The sequence below is a fragment of the Mytilus galloprovincialis genome, chromosome 8, assembly GCF_965363235.1.
Source record: "Mytilus galloprovincialis chromosome 8, xbMytGall1.hap1.1, whole genome shotgun sequence".
In the NCBI taxonomy this organism is placed as follows: Eukaryota; Metazoa; Mollusca; class Bivalvia; order Mytilida; family Mytilidae; genus Mytilus; species Mytilus galloprovincialis.
The window spans coordinates 43,115,289-43,137,391 of record NC_134845.1 but is presented as its reverse complement, the minus strand read 5'-3'; the positions used below and the strand labels follow the sequence as shown (position 1 = coordinate 43,137,391).

The 22,103-nt window shown below is 31.2% G+C and overlaps 1 protein-coding gene across 2 annotated transcripts; it reads left to right on the top strand.

The window, feature by feature from the left end:
• Window positions 1–705: 705 nt before the first annotated feature.
• On the top strand, window positions 706–14,058 carry LOC143042001 (inverted formin-2-like). 2 transcript variants are annotated; one of them, XM_076214202.1, is made up of 10 exons: window positions 706–782; window positions 4,520–4,632; window positions 5,309–5,554; window positions 5,927–6,048; window positions 6,596–6,757; window positions 8,109–8,366; window positions 9,061–9,242; window positions 9,817–9,937; window positions 11,159–11,314; window positions 11,674–14,058. In XM_076214202.1, exons 2-10 carry the CDS (start codon window positions 4,524–4,526, stop codon window positions 11,839–11,841), a joined length of 1,524 nt encoding a protein of 507 aa, XP_076070317.1. In that variant the 5' UTR covers window positions 706–782; window positions 4,520–4,523; the 3' UTR covers window positions 11,842–14,058. The 2 variants fall into 2 exon arrangements, with proteins under 2 accessions (XP_076070317.1, XP_076070318.1); XM_076214203.1 differs by lacking the exon at window positions 706–782 and adding an exon at window positions 4,195–4,335.
• The last annotated feature ends 8,045 nt before the right edge of the window (window positions 14,059–22,103 follow it).

Here is a 22,103-nt window from a genome sequence, read left to right as displayed (position 1 = left end):
TACTGCTTATGTATTTAATCTATTTCAACAAATTTTGAATGTCCAGGTGCATGATGTCGACGCATAATCAATGATATAAGACAAATATGCATGACGAGTGCTAAATGTCGTTCCGTCTAGGAATACGACTCGAGATTGTATTTTTGAAGACGTAGTAATCACTATTAGTTTAAAAATGTTTCAATTTTGTTTATACATGTTTTATATGTGTTCTTGAGTTGTTGATTTATGAAAATGTGTGTATCATTCCTTTTAGGTTTTCAATCCCAATAAATATATTTTTTTATCATCTTTATTGCATAATGGTTAATTTTAATTTATGAAGAGAAAAATCATGTCTATGTATTTTGTTGTCAACCATAAAGATGTACTTGACCTAATTTATTATCGTATATATACTTATCTACTATGCAATACACAATATGATTTAGTAGACCTGTGGTATTTCCGAGTACTTTTCTTATTAAAATTATGAAAAAATAATTTGATTTTAAATTTCAATAATTGTCTGAAAATAAAGCTTCGTGTATGTTTCATCCGTTGTATAGGTTAAACAATAAAATGATAATATATTATTATACTATGAAAAATGAAAGCATATTTCCAAAAAGCTTTCTGTAACGAGACATGTAAAAATAGAAAATGGGGAAAGATAAATATAGAATTGATCATGTGGTTGTCTGAATTACCATCGGTTTATTTATAGGTAATTTGAAGTATTAGGTATTATCTTGTTTATTTACAAACTTTATTAGATAGCTTAAGACACACAGATAAAACAGGTAAAACAGATTTTTTGTATTGATTTTTACATTTAAATCAGCGATTTCTCAGTTTGGAAAGAAATTAAAAAGAAAAAAAAAATATCTTTACCTTTATGATAAATTGCGAGTTAACAAATAACAATTCTGAAAAGATTAGTTGAATGACTTTTACAGCCTCAACAAGACATTTCTTATTATCATTAAGAAAGCTCTAAAAAGTCCCGTACAAAGTAAGAAAAATGGCAGTTGTTATCAAGTAGTCCGTTTATATGACTGTGTGTTTATGTTTTTGATGTATATAAGTGTTATGTTGTTCCGTTGATTTCCTTTATAGTTTATAGGGTTCCATCGGTTTTAGTTTGTACCCCGGATTTATTTTTTATCAATTAATTTCTAACTTTTGAACAGCGGTATACTCTGATGGTATACTATGAGGAGGGCTACTGTTGCCCTTATTTACAGATTTAATCAGAGATCTGTCATTCTAAGTAGCGTCATGAAATATGAAATACCGGTAGGGACATTTAAAAAAAACCTCCCCTTCCGAGTTGACATTTGTCTTTTTCAAGTTGACCATAATTTAATAGTCAGAATGTTAACTTAGATCTTAGATATGTCAAGTTGGAACTGAAAAATGTCAACCTGTAACTAAGAAATGCCAAGTTGGAATTTACAAGTCTTGACAACGATTTAAACAAATCAGTCAGTGAGCATATTTATTCAAATACATGATATCGACTTTGAGTTATGTTATAGGTAAAATAAAATTAAATAATTTACCTTCCGTCGTGTACAAATCAACTGATCAAAACTTATTATAAACATTTTGTGAGCAGTATTTTTTGAATCACTAATTGGGCTGTCATCTTCAAACGATAAATTTTTTGAATCATGAAGAAAATGAAAAGACGATGCAGCTGATACTTCAATAAAAACTTATTACACAAATATTAAAACCCAATGAGCGAATCTATTATATAGGAATATTGCTGATGAGGAATTAGAATTTGAATACCCTTTATGAGAGACATTTTCAAAGTTTGACTGGAGTATAGAAGTATAGCTACCTGACTCATTTTGACGTGTATTCATTTGATTGTGCGGGAAGTGTCAATATAGGGAAACGTCCACCGAAATGTTAGTGATTAATATTCGAATACCACGCTATTTGAACGTTAAAAACCATTTCAACAACTGTTTGACTGATTTATAAGTGTCTCCTGTTGCGTCTATCTAACTATAGTATACTCGTTTACCAGTTGCAAGCCAAATGTTCCTTCCTGTATCTTAGTTTCACACACTAAATAAACGTTTTTATTCAATTTTATCTATTCCCGAATACTAGCATGTCTTTTCCCAGAAAAACTTAAGAACATGATATTAAAGTTCAGAAGCATTCTACAACTCTTCATTTTCAGTGCAACAAATATTCATGCAACGCTAAAAGCTGATATATACGTTGTTGTATAAAAAATCGTGTTCATTAACTAACTCATAATTTTGGCCCTAAAATCTGATTTATGGTGAAAATTTTATGAAAACATGTGTTGAAATGTCTAATAGTATTGCAGCAAAAAGCGATTTCCCCAATTTCGTCATTTGTGACGTATTTGTTATGTCATAATTAGATAAATTTCGTTAAATCCTTTCGCAGAGTTTGAATAAAAATATAACAGTTTCCCTAAAACTTTACAATGACACCACCATAAAACCACACATATGTTTGGTTTCTTCATATAGCGTATTCTTTACTTTTCGGTATAATAGCAATTGGAGAGGAATTGTGTTACATATTGCATCTTGAGAAAAAAAATTGTAAAAGTTGAAAAACTGTAGGAAAATGAACGAAATTGATTTTGTTGACATATTTTAGGCAAATACCTTTAAAATATGTAGCAGATATACATTTTTCTTTTATAATTTCAAGCATCATACATTTTGCAATACATACACATCATATTTACTGTTACAAATGATGAACTTGAAGACACCTTTCCGGTGCTGTTTCTTGTGGTTCATGCTTACTCTACTCTTTTGTGACAAACAAAAGGTAAAAAACATTGATTTGATATAATATAATTCACTATAGAGGTTTAAATGGCTATAAATACAGGGTTCATCCACTGTTTTCCAACATGAGGAAATGCCTGCACTATTTTGTTTGATGTATTTGAGCTTGTGATTTTTCCACTTAAGAAAGGACTTTCTATATTGATTTTCTTTGAACGTACGTTTTTACGATGTTATATATATTTCTGAAAAAGTATGAAATATGTGGACGAGCAAAATTTGTGGTTCTTGGTCAAAACTGAAATGTTTTTGCGCACTACTTTTATCAGATACACTTTAGACGAAAACTTTGTGAAGCTAAAATATGAAACGATTTGTACTATAAACACAAAAAGGGCCTCGACAGAAAAAATGGACCGTATAGAACAGCACTGCCAGAGAGAGTTACGACTTAAAATTTAAAATATTACGAAACTTTACAAACTGGAAATTAACAGACATCAGCATTTTTGTTTAAATGATTTTCACATAGTAGTTGTTTTCAGAAGGTTATACTATCCATATTGTGCGATTTAATGGCTTCGTTAATGTGTTTACACATCGTTGGTATACGTTCTAGTTCAGATTTCATAATTTTACCTAGATACATCAAACATGCTTTGATAACCTTTTACCATTATTGTGTAAGGTTTATCGATGGGACAAGGTAAACTGTACTCGTAGATAAACTACATTTGGATTTCCTGGTAAACTAAATTTAAATTGAAACTTCCATTTTGATTTGAACAACTCCCAAAAGCCTGAAAAATTATGTGTGAAGTCAAGATTTTAGATTCAGACTTATATATGCGTAACATTCAGTACTGGTCAGACAATTCACTTGAATTCAATTAAGACATTATTTCCCGCCAAATTTTCAATGGCTTATATCTCGAAAACAAGCACACGGGCCCTCCATTTTTTTCTGCTTTTTTAGTTTCTTTATTTATATACTATCAATTTATAACAGTCTTTTAAAAAGCTTGTTATTTCTAAACAGAGTAGCGAACCTTCTTAAGCTCATCATTTTTAGGAAAGCTCATTCACATCTACAACCTACTATAATGTCAGTAAAGCTGATGAACAATATCGATGTAACGACAAGCGTCTGAATTGATCACAATAACACATTGCATATCATTCATTCTAATTTTTTTTATTCTCATTTGTAATCATTTGCGGTTTTTAATTTAGTAAGCTATTTTCAAAAATATTTAAAAAAAGAAATTTTAGACAACAATTAAAAGCATGTAAATTTTTGTCATCCGTTTCAAGATATAAGTTTTGACCTGTTTTATTAGGTTCTATTTGTGTTTTCATTTATTTATATCTTCTAGAGGAAATTCCAGTGTTGACATTGCTTATCTTAAAATCAAATAGACCAGCAGGTCAAATTGACGAAAGTCACGTTTTTGTATTAAGATATATTTACGGACACCTCCATACGAAATAAGTCTAAAAAATGTTACATTAGGAATATTAAGAAAAAAAAACAAATTCCATTTCAAATATCTTAGTTTTGGTAAGTTCAATTATTTGTTTCACTGTAATTCCTAATATTACTTGCAAGTATTTGTATTATAATTTTTCATATGCAAGTCCAAGATAAACAGTTAAGAAAACAAATATGTTTCAGAATGTTTTGCCCTCGTGACTTTTATCTCTCTCGCTTGATTAAAACTTTTGGCTTTTCTCCATTGACACAGAAGCATGCCATATGAAATGAGCGTTATCACAGAAAACAGCAGTGAAGAAGTTGACGAAGGTTCCCTACGCCTAATAGAAACAGAGGATGAAACACCCAGAATCAGTGAAAGCGGTAAATTATAGGTTACAGGTGCTCCAAAACCTGTTAATTTATTTGAATACACAAGTACACAAAATTCCTATAGGGAAGGCATATCTTCAAATCAAAACAAAGTGGGGTGTGGCATTAAAAAAGAGTTTCTGCGATTAAGATTTAGTCAATCACGTCACGAAAGGGAAAAGGATGCAATCTATAAGTGTAAAATCAGACGACTACAATGCATATTGCTATATACTAAGAGAACACATACCGCGAAATAAACGTCAATATCTTTGAATATAAACTTTTAAATACATGTATCTTCAATTATTTTCATACACATATCTTCAATTATTTTCATACACATATCTGCAATTATTTTCATGCATATATCTGAAATTACATGTCATAGTATGTATGTACATGTATATTAAACGCAGCAATCCAATGTAAGAATATTAATTCTGTTTTGAAAAAAAATATTGTTAAAAAGTTTAAATATCTTAATCGTGGCATCAAGCCTGCCATACCACGACAATGGAGATTGTAAAAATAAAGAAAAAGAACTTGCAACCTGCCAAACTTACTCTTTATTGTTGTATTCCTTTGCCAGTCCTATCTTTTTGTTTACTAATTTTTCATCTTGATTGCATGCCATTTTTAATACTTGCAGTTCAATACTGATTAATATTTGATTCTTCTTTAACAGAATTAATGTCAGAGACTGCCTCATTAGACACAAATACAGAATCAACATCATTTGATTCGATACCAGAAGAGGTGAATGCAGTACCCCCAATAACCACGTGCATGAGTCCTCCTCCACCACCACCGCCGCCGCCGCCACCGCCACCGACCTCAAATGTTTTACCCACACCATCGTTACCTATAAATGTTCCAGATCCTAGACAGAAGATGAAAACGTTGTCGTGGGCAAGAATCGCCTCAATCAAAGGTATATCAAGGCGAATCTAATGATTTACTTTTTTTGTAATAAATTATTCATTTCGTTTCTTCATTTTGAAAACCATTTGAGAGAGTTCTTTAATGACATCGCAAATTTTATCCCTTTAAAGCCAGTTTTTCCGTGGACCATATGTGAAGTGTAAAAGAAATGAATACATACAACAATAAATTTATTTGATATTTAGAACGTTTTAACTACTTGACCTCATTATGGCCGGATTTCTTTTCAAAGGAAAATATTTAAAAAAATATTTCGTGATAAATAGATATGTAAGCTGATGACAATGTGTCTATGACAAATCGAAACGAATGATTTTATTTCGTTAGAAAACATCTGTTTAAAAGCCAATTCTTATTATAGATAAGAGTGTTTGGAACAAGATAAAGAAAATGAAAGATAAAGTTCCAGTAAATTATCCAGAGTTAGAGAAACTGTTCTCCTGTAAAGAAAATACAAGTAAAAGAGCGTCTGCAGTTACAAAGGTAATACCTACTTCACGAAGCTAGATTAATTCTTCAAAGGTTCACTGCTTTACGTCATTTGTGTATGGGTATATTAACCAGTTGATGGTACATAACAGTAAAGTGTTAAAGATAATAGTTAGAATTATTAGAATTAATGATCTCACTGAATTTCTGTATAAGATAACAATTTGGACCTGGTTTTTCGTCTGCCTTCTCAGTACATCTTTTTACGAAAAATTGCACTTTCAGACATCCAAAATGTTTCTCTTATATTCTGAAAGGGAATTGAGGTTGCTTGATAATGCATAATTCAATTGCACATCTAATGTTTTTGTTATAATGATTGCAGTGTTGTTGCAATGGGCATGCAATAACTGTGTTGCTAAAAAAAACCTAAATAGCAATGAGTTTAATTTGATCAAATCCACTGCATGATTTTTTTTTATCAACATAGATTTTCGACAAAACCAACCTGGGAATAAATAGGGAAAGGAAGAATAAATAATCAGAAGATATGTATTGAGTTCTTTATAAAGTTATGTCAATTTTTGATACTATTTTTTAGAATATAGTTGAACGGCAGAAAGCAATGAGGATAGATATTTTCTTGAACAAAATGCATAAGTCCCCAGACGAATTAATTGAAATGATAAGACAAGGGTCGACTGCAGAACTAGGACTATCTAGTTATCGATCATTGAAAGAGAATTTACCAAATCCAGATGAGGTATTGGATATTTTAAAATCAATAACTATATTCATAATATAAGTACCTTTTTCACATTTTGGTAGAAACAAATGTAACAGAAAAAAAAATAGAATTTTGTTTGGGGTAGGGTAACACATGTATTATGCATCTCCTAAATTAGCCGCAGCAATATTTGATGATAATCCTTGGTTATATATATATAAATGTCTAAAGTGCCACAATTCTAAACAAAATCTTAAAACAGCAGTCAAAATTAGACAGAATTCAACTTTTATTCATAAACAGGTAGTATATGTGGGCAAAAAGTAATTGAACACTATTAGTATGTCAATAACAAAAAAATACACATTCACTTTATAACAAAAGTGCGTAAACCTGCACCTTAACCTGTTTTATTTCACAGTTAAAAGGGAAACTATTACAAACATCTCAAATTAATCTGTATTTTCTATTAAAAACAACTGCTCGAAAAAAAAAACCCAAAAAACGGAATAAACATAACATGAGGAAGAAAACCATGTCTCTTCGATGAATAAGGATAATTCTAATTTGCAGCGTAATTTATATTTTTCTTGTTTATATTTTCATCTAAGTTCCGTTTTCCATTAACCAAACAACGAGTGTTACAAGTGGACCAGAAACTGTTTACAGTTCCTGACCACCTGAGTATAATTCGATTAAATTTCCTGTTACTAAACTTTGAATTTTTTTGAAAAACTAAGGCTTTTGTTATCCCAAGAATAGATTACATTAGCCGTATTTGGCACAACTTTTTGGAATTTCGGGTCCTCAGTGCTCTTCAACTTTTAACTTGGTTTTTCTTTATAAATATTTTGATGTGAGCGTCACTGATGAGTCTTATGTAGACGAAACGCGCGTCTGGCGTATTAAATTATAATCCTGGTACCTCTAATAACTATTAACACCACTGGGTCGATGCCACCTGCTGGTGGACGTTTCGTCCCCGAGGGTATCACCAGCCCAGTAGTCAGCACTTCGGTGTTGACATGAATATCGATTATATTGTCATTTTTATAAATTTCCTGTTACTAAACCTTGAATTTTTCGAAAAAACTAAGGCTTTTCTTATCCCAGGAATAGATTACATTAGCCGTATTTGGCACAACTTTTTGGAATTTTGGGTCCTCAATGCTCTTCAACTTTTTACTTGTTTGGCTTTAAAACTATTTTGATATGAGCGTCACTGATGAGTCTTATGTAGACGAAATGCGCGTCTGGCGTATAAATCTATAATTCTGGTACCTTTGATAATTATTAATGACGTTCATATTAAAAAAACGTTTTCTCTGGACTATAATTTTTTTTTTATCTTGCATTGTTTTTATTTTTACATTATTTATAATTATAGGCCGATTCACTTCGAGAGGTATTACCAGAAGAATTAAAGAAGCTGAGCAAAGCCGACTACTTTGTTTCTCGATTGATAAGTTTACCACAATATGAACTGTGGATAAATACAATGATAACGATAGGAGAAATTCAAAGTCTCGACTACATCCCAGACTATGTAAAGACTATTTCTACTGCTTGCGATATGTTGATGACAAATGAATCCTTTGAAACATTCCTTCGTTATGTACTGCATGTAGGACTGTTTATGAACAAGGTATTTAACATCAACTCAAATTTCTTGTTGCTTCTTGTTAAGCACTGATTCATTTTGAATTTCTGTGTGATGTAGCACTGGTTTGTTCTATCTATTATTTAATAACTCGTGTCTTCCAAACCACATATAAATACAAAGAATGATAAAAAAAAACACAGATAAAATTGAACCCTCAGAACAAATCAAAACATGCCATTCAAAGCGAAATTAAACACTGATTGATTTTATTTAAAAGCAAAATAGGAATAAGCTATCATGTCCAAAAGCTTTTTGCACGATCTAACACAATAAAACTTTGATGCAACTTTGGATTCTTTTATTTGTCCGTATTCGGTGCTGATATAAATTATTATTGATATGGTCATATTTATAATTTACCTGTTTACAAAACTTTTGAATTTTTGAAATTCTAAGGCTTTTCTACCTCAGGAATACATTACCTTAGCTGTATTTGACAAAACGTTTCGGAATTTTGGTCCGCAATGCTCTTCAACATAGTACGTTATTTGGCCTTTTTTATTTTTTGGATTCGAGCGTCACTGATAAGATTTTTGTAGACGAAACGCGCGTCTGGCGTAAATACAAAATTAAATCCTGGTATCTATGATGAATTTATTTGCTTCATTAAATAAGCTTATTTCATTTTTATCATGCAAGAATGTCATTTTGTGATAAAAAATTTATTTGATAACAGGGAAAAGTTGCTGGAAAAGCAGTTGGATTTGATATATGTTCAATGCAGAAACTATCAGAAACCAAGTCTATAGATGATACAGTTACCTTGCTTGAGTTTTTGGTTCATGAAATACGGAAGTCAGACTCATCATGCTTAAACTTTGTCTGTGATTTTCATGATACTTTGCTACACACTCAACGGTAATTTGATAATTTCCTTTTTATTTATTGAAACTAATTATTTGAAACTGTATGCAATCTCTTTATATGTATTATGCTATGAGTATTTTAAAATATGATTAAGGAGTTGAATTTTTAGCATTTTATTCTTGAATGTTGGGAATCCAGTATTTATACCTTCATTTCCCCCAAAAGATCATGTGTATGTGGCGATCATGTACTTGAATGCAAATTTATCTTTGTATATCTTTAAATCTTTATTAATATAACCAAAATATTTCTCAAAGCGGTCAATGTGTGTTTGATCAAATGTTTTTTTTTATAACCACAATTCTTTCATGATGTCACGTGTAGATATTATTAAGCCATAGTAAAACGCGTTCTACTGTCAATGTTTTCTTTAAAAGTTGTAGAGAATGTAGTTTACAAATTTGACTTTAAATAAACTAAATTTACTTTAAATAGCAATATGTAAAAAGCAATCATTATCATATTGAACGAGTATTTATCCAATGTATATATACAGTTTTTTATTCTTTCTTTAAGACATTTTGTAGATGTTTTTACCTATATTTGATTATCTATACTTTAATAGCTGTCTTCTCCAACCAGCTACAGATGAATTCAACGCAATAAAAAAGAAATTAACAGAATTACAAGTACAAATTGATGCAGATACATGTCAGATTAAAGATCAGTGTTTTGGGTTCATCCAGGTACAATAAAAAGGGTTGATGATTAAATTGCTTACTTAAAAATAAATACAGGCTCACTGAAACGTCTAATCAGTAGTTACATTATTGAGGACACTTTTTATTTCTCATTTTTTTCTTTGTATATTTATTTATTTTTACATAGGTTCTGTAGCTTTAGTCGGATGTGAACCAGTCAATCACCACTTTGTTTTTACGAAAATATTTTCGTATTGTTTGGGCACTTTTATGTTTAAAATAGTATGGTAACCTCTTCATATGTATTTTGTTATAATTGATGTTGTCGAACTGCTGACTAAAAGATATTCATCCCAAACTTCCTATTTTTCGTGACATTTACACAACTACTTTAGTACAAGTTATCTTGAGTTACAGATCTAAAGATGCATATAAACTATACATCTGTCAAGATGTATATAAACTGTACAGCTATAAAGCTGTATATAACTGTACATCTGTAATGATGTATATAAACTGTACATCTGTAAAGCTGTATATAAACTGTACATCTGTAAAACTGTATATAAACTGTACATTTTTAAAGCTGTATATAAACTGCAAATCTGTAAAAATGTACATTAACTGCACGTTTTTGAATATGTGTAAAAGCTTAACATATAGATTCTGCCACTGCATCTTGTGTGATACGATATCTATCCACAGTTTATATACAGTTTTACAGATGTACTGTTTAAGTACAGCTTTACAGATGTACAGTTCATACACAGCTTTTCAGATATTCAGTTTATATACAGCTTTACAGTTGATATACAGGTTTACAGATGTACAGTTTATATACAGCTTTACAGATTTTATACAGCCTTACAGATGTACATTTGATATGCATATTTTGAACTGTACATCAAGATTACTTGTACTAAATCAGCTGTGTAAGAATTTTGAATCACCAAATGAGCTTTGCGCATTCAAATTTTTTTTCATATTTCTTTCCTGATTATTATTCTAAAATGATGCAAATTTCTTATAGTACGTTACTATCTTATTAAAGCTGGTTTTTTTTCTACATAATAATTAATAGTGATGTCATAGTTCTCCGCTCTTTGATACATAAAAGGAGTATAAGAAATCTTAAAAATTAATAGACAGTATTACTGACGATAATCATCGTAAAATACATATATTATCGCGATTCATTTAAAGATATGAAAAGGCCACTTTGATTTATCTAATGTCATTATTGTAGTTTTTTCATATTTTTTCTAGAATGGGAAGTATCAAATCGAAATTATAAGTGAAAAGTTGGAAACTCAACAAAGAAAATCTCAGGAGGTTGCCGATCACTTTTCTATAGAGAATATTAATGTAGATGAGTTATTCAAATGTTGTCGGGAAATGTGCGAAAATATCGACAAAATACAGGTATATGTTCTGGCAATATAGTCCTTACCAAATTACTTCCTTGATATCAAACTTGGGTAGCAATATATGCACTCAACAGTCATTTTTCATAATTCATGTTAATGTACAATAACAATGACATCTGCTACGTCGTATGGTCTCTGGTAGAGAGTTGTTTCAATGTCATTCATACCATATCTTCTTATTTTTATACTATCCATTAAATAAATAGTTTCCTAATTTACTAAATGAAATCAAATATACCTGCTTAACGCACCCATCAAAAGTTATAAACTTTCGGTAGTAAATTTTTTTTTGTTCGTCAGCACTTATATTTAAATTAATTAAATTGAGCATGTGCAATTGACTTTATCTTTTAGAAAAAAGTGGCCAATACAAACAACAATTTTAAGCGAGGAGGATTTAGAGCAACAATGCCTAATCTAAGAAGAAAATCTACACCTACAAACTTTGTGCAGACAGCAAAAGACAACAGACTTCAAGAAATCCTCGCTAAACAGAAGAGACGATGCGATTCAATTTCATGACTAAACATATGTAAACGTTGGTTACATATGCTGAATCTCAACTTTTTTTCCAGTATCCCATGAGTAGCATATGCGGATATTCATAATCATTTGGTGACTATTCACAAAATAATCTCAGCAATCCGGTCCTTAAACGTTTTAAAAAAAACTATATAAGATAGACCCTATGATCAGTTTTCGCAGATTATAGAAGAAAACCTTCTAAGAACACGGAAGACAAATATCATGAAGTAACAAAAGTGAATTCATATACAAATTGAAAAGGTACCTCAACATTTCGTTGCCACTGTCACTAACTGATAGTGTTGGAATAATCATTTTCTAAGTTCAAAATGAGTTTAACTAATCAACTATATATTCAGATAATATTTATTATATATCAACATATCGTTGAGAGAAAGAGAGTGTGAGACATACTTTTATGTAGGATATATGGACCAGAATGAAAGTAAACTATGTTTCTATTCAAAATAAACAGAAAATATAAATAAAATACATATAAAGGATAGTATCGAATTCAGTATACATATTATGTAATTGTATTAAAACTAAGGTACTAACTTAGCTAATTTAAGATCTATAGGTTGTTTTATTTAAAAGAGCTTGTTGGTGAAGATAACTTTTAGAAGCACATGTAGTCCATATTAAAATGTGCATATCATACTTATCTTTATAAACATTTGTTTGTTTTATGTTTGAATAAAATAAATCCGTGGATATTGTACTATATCAGTGTGAAGGATGTGTCAATTATACAACAATCACAAACCACAATAAAGATAGAAGAAAAATCTACAGGTCACCAATATATGCAAAAAGATATCTAGCATCCATTCATGACTCAAATTCAATATATTCACTACAAAGAACCACAAAAAGCAAGGGAACATCACATTTTAAATGCTGTTCTTTATCTCCAAGTGACAATTTATAACAGTGTATAACTATGTAGGATTTCATCTTGGTCAAATTCTTCATGCTCCTTTACGAATTGATTCAATATAAAAAAAAGAAGAAGATGTGGAATGATTGTCAATGAGACAACTCTCCACAAGAGACCAAAATTGCACAGAAATTAACAACTATATGTCAGCGTACGGGTTTCAATAATGAGCAAAACCTATTCCGCATAGTCAGCTATAAAAGGCCCCGAAATAACAATGTAAAACGAAAAAACTTACAACCTAATCTATTACAAAAAATAAACGAAAAACAAATATGTAACACATAAATAAACGACAACCACTAAATAACAGGCTCCTGACTAGGGACATGCACAAATATAGAGATTGTGGCGGTGTTAAACATGTTGCCGGGATCCCAAACCCTCCCCTTACTTTGGACAGTGGTGTAATAGTACAACATAAGAACGAACTATACAAATCAGCTGAAAAAGGCTTAACGCATCAGATGGATAAAAATACAAACACTACAAATAAGTGGACGTGGCCGGGTACTTGTACATCCCACCACCAAACAACACTAAGTACAGATCTGAGAGTACTCGCAGTTACTTAAAGCTAGTTCAAAGCCACTGACAACTAATGAAAAAAATATACATCAAGGACTAAATTATCAGTCAGTACACATCTACCATCCAATCGATTAAGTGTAAAGACGTCATAAACAGTCGAGTTCATCACACATATTCCGTCGTAGTTAAAGTAGTTTTAGTATAAAAAAAAATCCATACTGTTGGTGTGGTGACGTAGAACTAAATTTCAAACTTTGTCTGTTATCTGATCCAATAAAGACCAAATGTAAGAAATGATCATGAGCTATCAATTTTTGTATCAGTTCTTTAATTTCAAGTTACCTCACATATTTCCGCTTTTTTTATCAACGACTCTATCTGATGAACACAAATGTCATCAATTTAGTATAGTGCTGACATACGTTATTAAAAGCAAACATTTTAACCCTTGAATATACTGCTTCATTATTGTATAAGAACCCAAGCATTTCAGTCTGTATGCATTATATAGATATATTTTTTAATACTATTTCATTTTTCAACTTTTATCTATCTATTGTTTAGTACAGGGCATGCCAGTATTTATAGTTATGTATTGTTCAATAAGTGTATGATTTGTGTAATAAGAGACACATTTGTAAAAGCAAATTTGCTCATTTCTGAATCCTGAATATTTATTTAGATTGTATTATATCGTTATGTGATAATATTATTTATCTGAATAAATGTATTTTTAATTCTAACATGACGGTCTTCAAACGCTTTGAGTAGACACCCGTGGTAAAATATGATACTGTTGTTTGGACTGTTCCGAGCTTACTCCTGCGTCATATATATTTTTATGAATGAGCTAGCCGACATCATAGAACGATAACGTAATAATATAAGCATTTTACGGGAAAATACACGTTTCGGAAACCGAAAATCATCACAACAAGGAAACGTAAACAAACGATGTTAAATGTGTTAAAAAAGCCATATTTTGTATACATATACGATATGTAACAATTATCATTTTGATTCATCCAAACCTATCTAAATATGTTGATGTATAAATAGTTTTAGTATGTCACTAATTCAGTTTGCTCCGTTCTTTTACGTCAATTTAACAGTGCGTTTATTTATGTGAACGGCAAAAAGGGGTCAATACTACCTCCACCAAGAGCACTCAGATACAAAACAATTGCTGTATTTGTCCCATTAGAATCGAAATAATTCATTGGGACTTGAATATATTGCAATTTTACCACGGGTTTGCCCTTTATGACAAATATCTTATCCTGAGAAAGGTATAATATCGGCATAAAGGTACAACAATGGTAAAATCACTGTTTATTCAAGCCACTATGAATTATTTCTTAATGTATGTCACAATGAGGCCGTGGACAACGACTTTTGATTATCTTTATCATGCTTTACTTTAGTTTAAGGCAAAACATTGGACAGATTTTTGTTTTAAACCAAATGCACATAAATTAGGAGATAACTGTATTGTATTTTAAGCTCCGACGGCATCAATTGGGGATTTGATGGTTGCAAATTAAGTTTACTGGCGACGCGTTAGCGGAGATTATTAACAAATATAGCCTAAAAGTTTACAATGTTATTTTTATTCTTAAACCGTAACGTCTATGTGTATGACGTCATCATTATACTTATGACGTTAATGTGTTTAACGTCGAAATTGGAATGAAACAGGTACCTGTGAACATGCGAACGTTATGAAAAATGATCGGCCGTAAAATGATTATTGCAAAGTGAAAAATTATTCGATTTACAAAAGGAAAGCTGTTTTGGATATAAGAATATAAGAGACACCTTTATTGATTGACAGTTTTATTCAATTTTACATCATTTCAATGATCATTTCAAATTTTTGATAATTTTACCGTCGTGGATTTTGACAAAGCCGTTATCATCTACTTAATGTATGTATAACTTTTTTAGATATCAAGCCCAATAATATTTCATTTATTTTAATGTTCTTTTATGACATTATACAATTATGTTGTTAATGAATCAAAAAACCAATACACACCTTGCTAGAAGTGTGAATGATCATGGATAGTGTTTTCCTGTCATTCGTAGGGGTATTGGTGACATTGATGGCCGCCCTCTTTCATTGTTTGGGTTCCTGCATTCCCTATCAATTCTGTTCAAACACTCGTCCAAAATTGAAGTGCTGATAACTTTCGACGATTCAGTCTATTTACTTGTTTGTATATGAGGTATGCATTGGCTGAAAAAAAAATCAATCACTTAAATATTTTATGTGTATCGTAAAAATCTAGTATTTTACACTTGATTTACTCCCCCCGACACACACACAAATAGAAAGATAAGAAGATAAGTTATACAATATATATATATATATATATATATATATAAAACTCGTCTAAACATCAACACAACAATGTTAGATCTGTAAATTTGCTTTCGCATTTATATATATATAGTGTCTAAAATAGCAACAATCAACATTCATTCTATCTAGGTGTGGATCAGTTTGTAAATAAACTGATGCAGTTACTAAATTAAATTTTATAAGTGTCTAAGAATGTAACTTTAACACACTAATGAGTGTTATAAAATTAGTTGTTATATTTTATATATTATTCACGCAATATTTCAACAAATTAGCTTCATCGGGCGTGTGCATCTATCTAGGTGAAATCGGATGCATGACAAATAATATCTTTGTAGCTTCAGCTACACAAAATTTGTGTAAAAGTTTAACATATTTATTTATTGATGGTCTATATATAAAACATATTTTTGCCGTTTATTGTACATAACATTTTTTAAATCTAAACAAATAGTTGTTTTAGTTAAATAGAATAAATTCAAGATTTATTTCTTTGGTTTTGGGTAAAACTGTTTTTCATCCCTCTCATTAAGTCCATCAGATTCAAGAGTACGTAGCTGATGTATCCAGAACTTTTCTCTCTGTTTTTTCCTTTCTGAGTCCTAATTTTGGTTTACCTCAATTATTTGAAAAGTGATATTATCAAAAGTATGTCCTGTTCTTAAGAGGTGTCTCGTAATTGGACAGTTTCTTCCTTTTGTATAAAACGACCGGTGATTGTTAAGTCTGATCTTGAATTTAGTTTCTGTTTCACCAACATACTGCAGCTTGCAAAAAATGCAAGTTCCACAAGTAAGAATATAAATACTATTTTCCGTTTTGCAATTAGATGTAACATAGATGTTGTATCGCTGCTTTGTTACTGTGCTTGCTGAAAGAGCGGTCAGTGTTGGCGGCTTTACAGCACTTACAATTGCTTCTACCGCATTGTTTGTAACACCCAAATTTAGAAGTTTCTTGTTTCTTTACTTTGGATGTCACACGTATGTCTTTGAGATTTTTTGGTCTGCGATAGGCAATAACAGGAGGTGATGGAAAAAATTCTTTTAAGGAACAGTAATATTCGATAAGACGCCACTGCTTTCAGATAGTAGATGAAATATTTGTAAAATCGGGATGGAAGGTTACAACAAACGGAATTCTATCTGCACGGGTCGTCTTATCGTTGTATTCCATGAAGCTAGCTCGATCTATTTCGAAGCTTTCGGTGGCCGGGTGTTACCTTTTCACGTCAGTTTAAATCTAGAGTCGTACTACAGTACATAATATATTTGGCATGGAGATATTATTTTTACAGATTAGCTAAATTATATATAGTAAAGGATCCTACAAATTAATGTTAGATACAGTCACAGAAAATGGAAAGGTAACACCCATCTACCGAAAGCTTCGTTTGTATAAAGCCCAGGTGGTCGTGTGGTCTTGCGGGACGATGCAGGCGATTTGGTGTCACCATATCTCAGTAGCATGGGTTCGAATCCCGACGAGGGAAGAACAAAAAATTTGCGAAAGCAAATTTACAGATCAAACATTGTTGGGTTGATGTTTAGACGAGTTGTATATACATAATGTACACAGCCATGTATCACCATCACTGCTGGTGATCCGATGGATAAATCTGTTGTAGAGTTGTCACTGGCTCAGACATATATTTTTATTCTAGTGTGGCTGTTGTCATATCAATTAAAAAGAAATTTATTTTAAAAGTTAAAATTTAAAAAAAAAAGTACAGGTTATTTGGTCAAGTATGGTTCAGACAGGTCGAGTATTGTTCAGACCTTTAGTCGACTATGATTAGGACTGAAAAATATTGGTCGAGTACAGGTCAAAAACGGGTTAATACTGTTTCAGACTGGTCGAGTAATACTTCAGACTATTTTCGATGTCAAAGATAAGGGTCAAGTACAAATAAGTACAGTCGAGTACGGTTAAGAATGGGGTCGAGTAATGTCAAGTAAAATTCAGACCAATTCAGACTGATCGAGTAAAAATCAGATTAGTCGAGTACGGATATAGGCCATTTCAGACTGTTACTGATTTTATCGTGAATACTTTATTTCTTAATAAAACATAATATATTTGTATCGAATGCCAGGCGATTGTAACCTGTCTGTGAAATGTATTGTAGTTGTTGATACATGATGATGGTGTAGTTATATATTAATATTTCAATGGATATATGAGAGGATTCACATTTTGGATCCTAATAATATTTGATTTCATGCATCACTTACGAGACAGTAAATCTGATATTGTTTATAATGTTATGACAACCACTCGACTGGGTCGCTATTACTCTGCTGATTGACTGTTAGTCTGTTTGACTATAATTTGTTAACAATAGTACTATAGTAATATAATGTATATTTCTATGTTTGAACGTTAGGATTATAAGAATGCTAAAAAAAATGTTATCTTGAAATATTTATGAAAGTGAGAGACAATGAAAACTTATTAATTTATCATATGTAAAGTCTAGCGAAACTCCGTTCACTTAGATATATGGTAAAGATTAAACCATGCAAGCAGTTAGATTTAAATTATCTACAATGATTTTTATAATATTTATCAAAGGTACCAGGATTAAAATTTAATACGCCAGACGCGCGTTTCGTCTGCATACGACTCATCAGTGAAGCTCAGATCAAAATCGATATAAAACCAAAACAAGTACACAGTTGAAGAGCATTGATGACCAAAAATTCCCAAAAGTTGTGCCTAATACGGTAAGATTGTCGGGCGGTCTTTCAAACTTTAAAACGTGCGGATGGGATATATATCTTGAAACTAAGTGTATCGAAAAGGGGAAGGAATTTCATAGCGATATACATTTAGATTCATCATGAATTGATTGTTCTGGAAATGTTATTTCAAATATAACCACTTATATCATTAACGGTACCCAATATGTTGCACCAAACCTGATTTCAACAATTTATGTCTATAAATGAAAACTGTACAGAACCTTCATTATTATCGCTTGTGAACAAGATTGTTCAAAGAAAAAATATAATGTATTACCGATTCTAATATGAAGTCCTTCAAATACCTTATGACCATATCAGTCAACACGAATATTGTGCATGGCAGCTGGTCGGCAAATTGACCTTTTTTTCAGATGGCCGTGAATAAGGATAAAGCTCGAACCCAGAAAGAAACAGTGCTAGATGATGATGATGTTGAGGTTTGGACAGACTTTTCCATTATATTTTTAGATAACTTCTCACAACAACAAAATTCTAGTATGTATATGTTTTTTGAACAGTTCTGTTCGAAATGGTATTTAAGTATTTTGTCCAACGGTGTAACTTTTTTTTGTAGTTACTAGCAATCAAGTTTTGAATGTTAATTGTAGATCGCTGTTGCTTGATTGTGTCGTGCAGCTGCCGATTTATACAATACTGACCAACTCTTCGTGCTTAAATGATTCCTTTGCTTCCTTTTTGAAGCTCAATTTTTTTTCGAGTTTGCTAAATTCGACCCATAGATTGATTTTCATTTTTATTTCATTTTTCATATACGCTGGTACCCACTGTTTTCTCTTATCCGGTGTTGTTATACCCATTTTGGCATTAAAGTCCTTATTTATTAGTACAAACTCATGTACTCCTTCCAATACGATTCGCAGATTTTCATAAACATCTAGTTTAATTCCAACGTCTCTTTCATTTTTAAGTGCATAACATTGCATGAAGGTTAGTTTGATATATTTGGAGCAGAATTTAGCTGCAGTTATTCTTCATCTGTAGGTTTCCGTCAGTCAGAGCTTGACTTGCCCGTTTATTCATTATGAATTCTTTATGAATGTCATTACTTCGAATTCTCTCAGAGTAAGCTAAGTTGTGTCGACTAAAGTATTTGTTATTGATACAGACCTGCTTATCTACCTTAATTCACTTCTCATTACTTGATCATTTCTTCCTCTATTGGCGTAAAACATTTTAGTTTGTTTTTGCAAGCAAGTTATATGGTAAAATGAAATTGTCTGACCATACTTTAAAAAAAGACGACATTCTTATTAGCGTTAATTTATATTAAATACATGAGCTTGTTGTTCATGTTGTTATCGGTGTTGGAAACAATACCAACACTTGTCCGTAAAGAACTGTCATAAAATCATTAAAAAGTCAATTCACAAAAATATTGAAGTCCGGGGAAAACTCAAAACGGAAAGTCACTAATTAAAAAGCAAAATCAAATCACAAAACACATCAAACGAATGGACAACAACTGTCATATTCCTGACTTGGTACCGTCATTTTCAAATGTAGGAAATGTTACAATGAACCTGGTTTTATAGCGCGAAAACTCTCACTTGTATGACAGTCGCGTCAAATTCCATTATATTTACAACGATGTCTGAAGAAAACAGACAGAATAGGTAAAATAGTCAAAATATAGTCAAATTATTGGTCTAACAGTCATCACTGTGTTACAATCTCAAAACAAACAGATATTGAACAAGATAGCACAAAAAACATCTATCAAATCTACAAAGCACATGCATTGCTTCGCGTTTTTGACGTCATAACATGTTAACGTCACATCTGAATTAATATAAAATAATTTTGCCGTTCAATATTTTTTTCAAAACAATTATAGTTTCACATGGGAAATGGTGGTATACAGTGTTAAAAATCAAAAGTATGTTAGAACTAATTTCAGAAACAGGCCAAGATTTAAAATACACTTTAAATACCAAACGTTTAGCATTCTCATTTGCCAATTCGTAGTTTTATACAGTTTGATTTTGATGCATTCCAATATTCAGTCAAAGTCCGGAAATCCATAGAATTGTTATTTCTGTTACAGTTGGACTGAGTATTATTTTTCTGTACATATTGAAGTCAAATTCAAGGAAATTTTTTCTTTGTATGTTAGAAAACATTTGGCAAAGGTTAATAATTGATGTAGCATATCCTCGATTTGATTGAACACGTGTGACGTTATTTACTCATTAACAACTTTTTAGTCTATTGGAACCATACTGTGTTTTGTCGTTTGTAAAAAAAAATATGTATTCTTGATCTGTAGGTTTCCTTCAGTCAGAGCTTGACTTGCTTGTTCATTCATCATGATTTCCCTATGAATATGTCATCACTTCTCTCAGAATAAACTAAGCTGTGTCGACTTATTTTTTTTTTATTCTTACAGATATGCTTAGCCACCTTAATTCACTTCTCATTACTTCCTCAATTGGCGTTAGGTATTTTATATATTGTAAAAAAAATGATTGTAGTAGTATATTACAGAGATAAACATATTGATATACATATTCTTTTTTTTTTGCATAGACTTTAAAGTTCATGAAACGATTATTTGTGATTAAAATATAACAGAAATTAATGAATCAATGCATGCATTTTTACTAAACTAAGTCATTTGAAAATAAGGGTGATGATAGATAATATATAACTGTGTTGAATAATTCCTATATGTTTCCAATTGTAAATAAGACTTTGTCACAATAATTCTTACATGATTTGTGGAATAACGATTTCCCATTCAGAATCGGTAAATAACATCTTCCTTTTGTTGTACCTCTTTGCTGTCATCACGATTCCCCCATCACATTTTTTAAGGATATCATTGTTAAGGTCACTACGTACGAAAAAAGATGTCGGCAAGTAAATGAACGGGGGGAAATATGTTTATTAATGTGTCTATTTCATTTTTGTCACAGTGGCGTTTGTTTATTCGTATCATGGTTTTTAGCAACCTCCTGAGTCTAGCCTTTCCTTTTTAATCATTACATCGTTATATTAATATTATCAAAAAAAAATGAAAAAGCCTGTTATTTATGTCGATAAAAACTAAATGTTTAAGTAAGAAAATTCAAATGGTTTAAAATATTTATTTTTTTTCACTTCGTCTTTTATTTCTCATATTAAAAAGCCTCTTTACAGTTGTTTTCTTTTTTATTTAGGATTTTTTCTTCTTAATTATTTTCCGCTTTAAATCCAGATTTTCTTCCTCCGTATTAAGGTCAATAATCGCACTCTGTATTTGAATATTTTGAAGGTGAAAGTAACGAACAGACCTAGAAGTGCATATGTCAACGTTCTTGAAATGCGTTATGTCGAGGATCCAACAGAGGTAAGGATGTGTATTTCAGTATAGTTATACGATTTATTTTGGTGACAGCCGATTTCTTTGCGGGATTAGGCAAATGTAATATCTTTTGTTAGCTTTCTTGTTAGCTGAACCGTAAAGTTATTACTAGGTAAGTTATACTACCATCCTTTCAAATAAGCCTAGTCCTACAGACATCTCGATTGGTTATCTGTCGGACTAGTCTACTCTTAAAGGAGGGTAGTTTATCTAACCAAATAATGACTTCACGCTTCAGCTAGAAAGCAAGCTAACCAAAGATATTATCTTTGCCTACACACTCACTGCAATCGGCTGTAATAATATGAGTTT

Excerpts from the sequence above, each read along its gene's own strand:
- LOC143042001 (XM_076214202.1), top strand. The coding sequence starts at position 4,524 with ATGCCATATGAAATGAGCGTTATCACAGAAAACAGCAGTGAAGAAGTT. Across the intron at positions 9,938-11,158 it reads AGTGTTTTGGGTTCATCCAG|AATGGGAAGTATCAAATCGA; the intron begins GTACAATAAAAA and ends TATTTTTTCTAG. Across the intron at positions 11,315-11,673 it reads AAAATATCGACAAAATACAG|AAAAAAGTGGCCAATACAAA; the intron begins GTATATGTTCTG and ends TTTATCTTTTAG.